The sequence below is a fragment of the Sinohyriopsis cumingii genome, chromosome 8 (genome assembly GCF_028554795.1).
Source record: "Sinohyriopsis cumingii isolate HCF-2022 chromosome 8, ASM2855479v2, whole genome shotgun sequence".
In the NCBI taxonomy this organism is placed as follows: Eukaryota; Metazoa; Mollusca; class Bivalvia; order Unionida; family Unionidae; genus Sinohyriopsis; species Sinohyriopsis cumingii.
In genome coordinates, this window is record NC_142968.1 from 126,275,784 (window position 1) to 126,285,989 (window position 10,206).

General features: G+C 33.7%; 1 protein-coding gene across 3 annotated transcripts in view; it reads left to right on the forward strand.

Annotated features, from left to right (window-relative positions):
• LOC149794593 (uncharacterized) overlaps nt 1–9,120 on the forward strand; it is a 91,221-nt gene extending 82,101 nt beyond the window's left edge. For all 3 annotated transcript variants that reach the window (XM_089968883.1, XM_089968882.1, XM_089968881.1), the window contains 2 exons: nt 756–1,079; nt 1,579–9,120. In XM_089968883.1, the coding sequence (XP_089825009.1) occupies nt 756–1,079; nt 1,579–2,639 (1,385 nt within the window). In that variant the 3' untranslated portion in view covers nt 2,640–9,120. The remainder of the gene's footprint in view (nt 1–755; nt 1,080–1,578) is intronic.
• The last annotated feature ends 1,086 nt before the right edge of the window (nt 9,121–10,206 follow it).

Sequence of the window (10,206 nt, forward strand, 5' to 3'; positions counted from 1 at the left end):
GGTCACTTGAGCGGTCATGTGCGATGAGAAATTATTTTCTATTGTACTTCAGGGATTTTAGCTTATAGTCTGTTTATTTATTTACATTTTTGTGTTGAAAGAAATGAAATAATTGTAACCAGATAAACTGGAAAAAGACCAGGGCAACTATCAGTTGGTAATCAGTTGAGAAACTGAACATTGCTCTTAGGTACAAGGGATGCAACTCTTCAAAAAAGATAACAGATGAATCTGTGATTTTGTTATTACATAACTATTTCGTATTGCCTGCATTTTAAAGGCTACCTGCTTGTTATTATAAATAGTTACAAATTGCCTTAAATTCGATGGATGAAATCTAAGAATTGTTGAACCCTTAATATGAGTGATAACATCATTATAATGCTTTTTATCCATTTAATGACTACCTATTTTGTGTAATGAAAAGTGGAAAAATGTAATTGGAAACTTTTATAATTTGATGTGTTTTATGTTTTACCTATTCTGCAATGTCTTATTTATTTATTATGTTTATGTCGCCATCTTTCATTTTTTTCACACATTACCAAACCTGCAACCTGACTAAAAAATTAATTTCTAGTGATCTGTTATTCTTCTTTCTGATAACACTCTCGTTAATTTGTGCACATGAGCTTACAATTATCAACATCCTTAGAGTTTTTAGAAGATATAAAAACTAAATGCAAATCAATAATCTGTATAAATCCTTGCTTTCATTGTTTTTTAAAACCAAACATTATTATTTTGTTTTGTAGTATTCCAGGAAAATGACACTCACCTTCAGAGTATAATTGATCAAATTGCACGAGAAGAGTCTAGACAAGCAAGTTCTCAAAGGGAGCTCAATGGACCTACAGTTAACAGACCACCTGAATTTTTCAATATGTTTGCTGCACAAGATCCAAACCAGTCTAATAATGCAACTGAGAACCAGTCCAGCGATACACATGTGGAAGACCAGTCTGATGATAACAATGATGTGAATGAAACTAGTGAAGGCCCATCAAATGATCAACAGGCACAGGGAGCAGCTTCCCCAGGTGTTGCTGCTCCTCAGCTTCTAATGGAAGTTGAATCTAGTGAGTTTTAAAGTTTTCATTCTTGTTGATCTTCTAGAAAAATAAAACATGCTTTTACCCACTAATTAGCATAACTATTTCGTAAAATTGAATATTTTTTCCAAGAAAATAAAAATGAAGAACATCATGATTGACAAGTACACTTTTAAGTATGTGTTAGAAATTTAATAAAACTCACATAAAAGATGTTGAAGTTACTGTATAAAGATCTATTATGTACAAATTATGGTAAACCAAGAGAAAGCCTCATAGGTATCTGATTCGGCTTTTCTCTGACTTTACGATCAAACCAAATATGTATAATCCAAAATGCAATAAGTAAACATTGGCACCTAGATGGGTAACTACACTGGTCAGTGGATCTTTGAAATGCATATTCTGCAATAGTCTGTTGAGAGCCATCATACTCAGTACACACATGCCATATTCCCAGACTGGGTTGGGGCCTTTTTGAGACTCTTACTTTCTGTATATGATTATTGTTCATTTTACTTTTTAGGACTAGAAGAATTTAATCAGTCCCTTGGTGAACAAGCCTTGCAGATAGTAGTCAACCGTGATAACATTGTGAACAATCTCATTTGCTACTACACAGATCCTATAGTGCCACAATCCCGTGTGCAAGTCAAAATGTTTGATGAGAATGGGATTGATGCAGGGGGAATAACGGCTGACATGTACACCTCATTTTGGATGAAAGCACAAGAGCAGTTTTTCATTGGTTGTGAGAATGTAGTTCCATATCTACCTGCCCACAAAATGGTGGAAGAAGAAATTTTCCGTGTCCTTGGCAGCATTTTGTCACACTCTGTAGCACTTCTGAAGACAATCCCAATACCTCTGTGCAAGACTACCATTATTGTTATGATATATGATACTTTAGATGTTGCAAAAGAGACACTCCTGAAGGACTTTTTATTGTTTATAGATTCTGATGATAGGAACTTGATTTCCAAAGCACTCTCTAATTACAGTTCACTGTCTGAAGAGGAACAAGGAAATTTGCAGTCAATATTTGCTCGATATGACTATGCTGGAGTTATCAAAGAAGACAATTTTGCAGAACACCTTGTCCTGCTAGCAAGAAATGAGATATGTCGTAAACCCAAGCCTCTGTGTGAATTGATGCGGGCAGGTATACCCTCAATTCATATGGATGTGTTTTGGTCTTTACTACATCCAGATCATTTGAACATTTTATATATAGCCCTAAAACCAACAGCAACCAGAATTATTGCTAGACTCCACATAGATGGAGACAGCAGCAATTTGAGTCATGGTCAGCAAAGAGCTTTTCAGTATTTGAAAAATTTACTAAATGAACTCAGCCTGGAAGAGTTAGAAAATTTTATTCAGTTTGTCACTGGCAAACGAAGCACACCTCGTGATCCTATCATGGTCTCCTTCACAACTTCACGTGGTTTTCAACGTATGCCAAAGGCTCACACTTGCTCAAACCTGTTAGAGCTTCCAGCCACTTATGAAGATTATAATGCATTCAAGAATGAATTCAAGCATCTACTTGCCTCAGATGAGGCCATGATCATGACAATGGAATAGAAGTATCAATCAGGAGATTTTTTAAAATTTTCATTCTGCCAAATTTTCAGGATGGACAGTGGCATATTAGTTAATGTTACTTTTCAGTTGTTGTGAATACAGCAAGAGGGAGGTTTGTTTCCAAGATGGCTACTTCATATTGTATCACATACCTAAAACAATTGTTGTCACATAACCATAGAACCCAGTGTTTCAGACCATGTTTGGCTACTCTTATTTTGTTCCATAATAAATTAATTTTGCTTCAGAATTAGGCAATTAGGAGTTCTGATTTTAACCATGCAGTGTCTTGTTTTCCTCGGCTTATAAAAGGATAGACCCTGAAAATGAGTAATTACTAGCAAAACTAAAATTAGCTGCAGACTGGATGAAAACAAAATACAGAATAAGTAAAAATAAAATGCAGAATGAAAACAAAATGATTAATGCAGGTTGAAAGAACAAAACCTGCAAATGTGTTTCATGCGTTGGTTTGAAAATTTATTTGTATTTAGGTTCCAACGAAATTTCTGTGGTTGAGGCCCATATTGCATGGTCACTACATTTCCTTAGTTGAGGCCCATATTGCATGATCATTAAACTTCCATGGTTTAGGCCCATATTGCATGATCATGTAATTTCTGTGGTTTAGGTCCATATTGCATGATCCTGTAATTTCTGTAATTGAGGCCCATATTGCATGATCATTAAACTGATGTGATTTAGCCCATGTTGCATGATCATTACATTTCTGTGGTTAATGCCTATATTGCATGATCATTACATTTCTATGGTTTAGGCCCATGTTGCATGATCATTACATTTTGATGATCTAGGTCCATATTGCATAATCATTACATTTCTGTGGTTCATGCCTATATTGCATGATCATTACATTTTATATTTTGATGATCTAGGCCCGTATTGCATGATCATTACATTTCTGCAGTTTAGGCCCATATCACATGATCATTAGATTTCATTGGTTTAGGACCATATTGCACAATCATCAAATCTCCTTAGTTAAGGCCCATATTGCATGATCATTACATTTCTGTGGTCTAGGCCCATATTGCATGATCATTACATTTCTTTGGTTGAGGCCCATATTGCATGATTACATTTCGATGGTTTAGGCCATATTGCACAATCATCAAATTTCCTTAGTTGAGGCCCATATTGTTTGATCATTAAATTCCCATGTTTCAGGCCCATATTGCTTGATCATTCAAGATCAGATTCTTTGCACAGACAATTTTTCATTTGTTACAAACTGGAATTACATAAATTTTTATTTATAATAAATTCAGTGCTGTCTTTTGGATTTTGTGCGTTTTTCTTATTATGCATAGTTTTACTGACATAAGATATGTAATGGTTTACTCCATTTAGTATTATCAAAAATAGAAAGTCTAGATATTGGTATTTGCATTCCAAATGAATGGAAATAATTAATGGAAATGATAAATGCAAAGTCAGAATGTATTCCTACCGAAGGGAAGTGAATGGAAATGACTAATGGAAATGATAAATGCAAAGTCAGAATGTATTCCTACCGAGGGGAAGTGAATGGAAATGATAAATGCAAAGTCAAAATGCATTTTTTGAGAACATAAATGAAAAATGACATGATATCTGATCTGCAAAAGTGATTGGAATGCAAACAGATTTCAGTGCAAACAGATCTCAAATACAAATTTAGTAAAATTGACATTTCAGGGTTGATAATTTTCATCCCTGTTTCTTTGTTAAGTGATGAAGCATATATGATCTCTATAACATCATTAGTTTTAATATTGTCAATATGCACTAAATATCACTGGAAAATCATCAGCATTACACTATTGCTGCAGATTACACACTAAATTTACACTGTAACATCATCAGCATCACATTACTGCTGCAGTTTATGCACTAACTTTACACTGTACCATCAAAATCACATCACTGCTACACACTACATGCTAAACTTACACTGTAAAATCATCAGCATCACATCATTGTTACACATTACACATTAAATTTACACTGTAACATCATCAGCATCACATTACTGCTGCAGTTTATGCACTAACTTTACACTGTACCATCAAAATCACATCACTGCTACACACTACATGCTAACTTTACACTGTATCATCAACATTACTTCACTGCTACACACTACATGCTAAAATTACACTGTAAAATCATCAGCATCACATCACTGTTACACATTACACATTGAATTTACACTGTAACATCATCAGCATCACATCACAGCTACACAAAAGACACTAAATTTAAATGGTAATTACATCAGCATCACATCACTGCTACACATTAGACACTAAATTTACACTGTAATATACACAACAACACATCACTGTTACACATCACACACTAAATTTAACACTGATGAGATCAATATCACATCACTGTTACACATTGCACACTAAATGTAACACTGTAACGTAATCAGCATCACATCACTGTTACTCATTACACACTTTTCATTGTATGTAGAAGCTGTATTAGTAAAAATATAAGATTTACAGTAATGTGTAGGAAATAAAATAATGTTCCTAAAATGCATTTTAAGAAGGATGGGAAAATCTAACCAAATGAGGAAAGGGCTCAAATATATTGCAGCTTCAGTTCCGGTTTCACTGTAATCATTCAGTTCATACATATGTCTGATACTTTATTATCGTAATTACCCAGGTATAAAGTCAAAAGTCCCACAACTCTGGGTCTGACACTTAAATAAAAATTCAGTTGAGATTCAATCCTATAATGAATAATCCTATAATTAACAATACTAATAATACTTCATTTTCAGACAATACAATTCTTTGAACTAAAATTTTAGCTAATGTCACTTAAGGGTGGCACTTACCATTTGGTACATTTCCACAATATTTTTAAAAGAAAGAAAGAATGAACATATTGATTATGGGCTCATATCACAAAAGTGTTTGAAGACATAAACATATCAACCGACGGTATGATTAGAGTGACATATTGTATAATTCTAGCAGCACACTTTTGAATTTGATTTCATGATTACTGGTAATGCTTGTGTTTGTGCATGAGCCAAATACTGTGCAACAGTAATCCATTATAGTTCCTATGTAAGTTGAATATAATAGTTTCTTTGCATCTGTTGGTATTAATTTCTTAAGTTTTTGCAGTAGTTTAGAAGCTATAATATCATATACATTCATCATTTGCAGACAAATGGAATTATGCATTGATAATGTTTGATGTTCCTAGTACCATTGCAGTGGTCTTTTTGGTACTGATATACATTGTTCCTAGTACCATTGTAGTGGTCTTTTTGGTACTGATATACATTGTTCCTAGTACCATTGCAGTGGTCTTTTTGGTACTGATATACATTGTTCCTAGTACCATTGTAGTGGTCTTTTTGGTACCGATATACATTGCATTGACTTGATTCCATTTACTTATATGAATAAAATGATGCTGCAACTGGTTTTGGATTGCATTGATGGTTTGGCCTGATGTGTGGAACATTGCATCATCTGCATACAGTGACAGGTAATAATGTTTAATAGAAATGAGATGAGTCCCAGAATTGAGCCCTGAAACATGCCATATTGTAATCAACCAGGATATGATAGAGTACTATTAATTGCAACTGTTGCCAAGATAAGATTGTATCTAGGGAATGAATGGCTTTTGCACTGAAACTGTAATAAAGGAGATTTCCAATAAGTATGTTATGGGATTGATCCTATTATGTTACTGTATTAATGTCTGCAAGCCATTTATCAGTTGTATTTATTAACCCAGCATGACATGAGTGGCTATATCAGAATCCTACTTGGTGTTGATGTACAAGGTCATTTCACTGTAAGAAAGTATTGATTTCTTTTTTGCAATATGTTTCTTAGTTATCTTAGAAATGATATGTAGTTATGCTGAATTTTATGTACCTAGATGTTCCACATGCATGATAATTTTAATTTGCGTAATATATAATTTTGGGTGTTGAGCTTGAGTTTGAGATTTGTGTAAAAAATGTTTGAAGTATATTGAGCCAGGATATATATTGAAACTGCTGGAAAAAACAAAACTCAACTTGAAGTTCAAATTCTCTGATAGGATTAGATAGTAATGTGATTCTACAATGAATATGCATCCCTCTCCTAGAATGATACATTTTCAATGTGTTTCTCTCCTGACTGATTTGCAAGGTTATTTGTGGATCTGAGTTTCATAATTTAAATTATTTTGAGCCTATTTTTATGAGAATAGCCTAACATCCAGCAACGTTATAGAAGATTTAGAGTGGAACTTGTCGGATTTCAGGATGAGTTATTTTTTGGCTCACTTTACTGTGATTGTGCATGATCCACTTGTACATGATGTGATCTACTTGTACATGATGTGATCTATTTGTACATGATGTGTGATCTACTTGTACATGATGTGTGATCTACTTATACATGATGTGATCTACTTGTACATGATGTGATCTGTTTGTACATGATGTGTGATCTACTTGTACATGATGTGTGATCTACTTGTACATGATGTGATCTACTTGTACATGATGTGATCTATTTGTACATGATGTGTGATCTACTTGTACATGATGTGATTTACTTGTACATGATGTGATCTACTTGTACATGATGTGATCTACTTGTACATGTTGTGTGATCTACTTGTACATGATGTGATCTACTTGTACATGATGTGATCTACTTGTACATGATGTGATCTATTTGTACATGATGTGATCTACTTGTACATGATGTGCCATTGATCAGAATCTATGCCAGTTGTATGAAGAAAAAAATGTTAAACTGTAGACCTAGATACACCAGTACATTGCGTGCAAGTGTATTAAGGTATGAGTTGGATCCAACCACAAACAGCAGAGATCCAGAAGGTCCATTATTCTCACAATGCCTTTTCTGCCAGGAGTGCTTTTCGAAAGACTGCTATAGAATGAACATTGTGGAATGTGTATCTGAAAAATATTTCAGATCAATATATTTTTATACATAGATTTCTTTTCTACAGATCATTTCAGACTTCCAGTTCTTAGAATTATTTTATTTCTAATTAAGTGATACTTATCTGTTTACATTATCTTCTTCTTGTACTATTCTTCCATCTTTTTATTTTTACCATTCTTTGATCAACCATGTTACATAATATATATATATATATATATATATATATATATATATATTTTTATATATTACTGCATTGTGATGCATTGCAAACCAGCTGGGTCCTAATGTGCTATCACATAATCTGCCACTAGAGTAGAGTCTGTGTTGTTTGTTCTACTGATAACTCCTAACAAACTGCATAGATCTGGATTTGCCAGTGTATTATGCCATTTAGATCTGGGTCTTTGCAGTTGGACTTAAAACTTAGTAATAAGGGTTACTTCAAATATAATCAGTAGGTTTGTAATCCATATTCAGACATGTATGTACTGACTGAATGTCCTGAATGATCCTGCTACCGGTAATTTTGTATGCCTTTGTTTTTTGTGATATATTTAAGATTAATTTTAAAATTTGTATGCTATTTATTGAATTTTCTACCATTTATACCTTTTCATAATTATGCTCAGGTGTTTAAATTACTTGTGGCAAAAAATATTGAAAATAATAAATTAATTGCTTTTTAAGTACAGGTATTTGAAAAATCTTAAGAAAGCAACCTTTTTGAACAAGAAAAAGCAAAATTATAATTTTATGCTGAGAATACAGGAAAATCTACACAGACAATACAGAATACTGAGTGCATCAGTGAAAGTTTTAAGACATTTTTTTTAATGTTGGGATATTGTTGGAATAAAGGAGTGCACAAGCAGTCAGGAAGCCACTTTTGTATGAAAATGGAATTACCTCACCTTAACTGCCTAATCTTTTGAACCCACTTTTTTTTTATTGATTTACTAGTCAAAGGCCAGAATAGTGTATATGATAGTGTGCCATCTGACATCAGTCTCTTGACACTAGTTTGTTATCACTACTGTGAAGCTGCTTTGATGCTTTCTATGGATCATTAATCAATGGTGCAATAATGGCCATTTTTAAAATCTGATCCCTACTTCCATACTATGGCATGGCCTGCTTAATGAAGTCATAATGTTTTATATTCATTGCAGTGACATAATGTTATACATAAAATGTATCAAATTGTATTGAATGTGTATACATTTGTAATCAGGAGGAACTTTTGTGTGATAATCTATACAGCCTGTATCTAATTGAATGCCTGTTGTTTAGTCCCATGCTTATGTGATTTTATTTAGAGTTATATGTTTTTGAATTATTTTTTGTCACCATGTTAGGAACTGAAGTATTCAGACTTGTGTGTTTTATTCATCTTGCTTGTGTACACTGCTGACAGTTGTATAAAAGATTCTATGATAAATAGCTGAAACAGTGACATCAAGAGCTAGATAAAAAATTCCTTTCAACATTTTTTTATTAGAATCTAATATTAAAAACCTTGATCTATCCCACTGTAGAGTTTTATTTGAGATATTTTGGTCTATGACCACAAGGGCTTATATAATGGTCAGTTTCCATCATTCATTCATCCAGTGTCTGTCTGTCATTTAATGTCCATCCATCCATTAGCACATATTTTTTATGCTTCTCTGCCTAAACTAGTTAGAAGATTGTCATGAATGAAACTTTACACACATATTCATGCCAAGGTCTAGCTTGTCCTGAATGAGAATGGTGCTGCTTTGAGATCCAATATGGCCACCACTCAGCCATCTTTAAAATATTGTTATTATTTATGGTCATATCAACAAGGGATTTTCGCTAAACAGTGTCTAGTTGTTGCTAATGAAAATAGCTCTGATCTAACGTCCAAGATCAATATATTAGCAGACTTCTTGACATTCTTGCTTTCTACATGGACATCATATATGGCTCTACAGTGACCATCTTTAAAATGTTAAAATTGCTACTGAATAGATGATCATATTAACATGGGGTTCTACTAAAAGACTTCGTATGATGTCTAGTTGCTCCTGAATGAACATGGTGCCGAACTAATCTTTAATACAGCCACCACAGCAGACACAATGAAAATCTTGCTATCCACTTGGACTTCCAATATGGCCCTACAGTGACTATCTTGAAGACTTCCAATATGGCCCTACAGTGACTATCTTGAAGACTTCCAATATGGCACTGCAGTGGCTATCTTGAAGACTTCCAATATGGCCCTATAGTGACTATCTTGAAAATCCTGTTATTGCTACTAAATCTGAATGAATGATCATATCAGCCTGAGGTTTCACTAAAATAATTTTTATAATGTCTAGTTGGCCCTTTATGCAAATGGTGTGGATCAGATGTCCAATATGGTTGTCATAGCAGCTGGCTTGAAAATCTTGTTATTGCTTCAACTCCTGAATGGAAAGTCATATCAACATGAGATTTACAGCAAAATCACTGTATGATGTCTACTTGGGCCTAAATAAAAATGATGCCAATCTGACATCCACTATGTCCACCATGTCAGCCATCTTGAAAATCTTGTTCTACTCCTTCCTGATCAGGAGTCATATCAGCATGGGGTTTTAACTGAA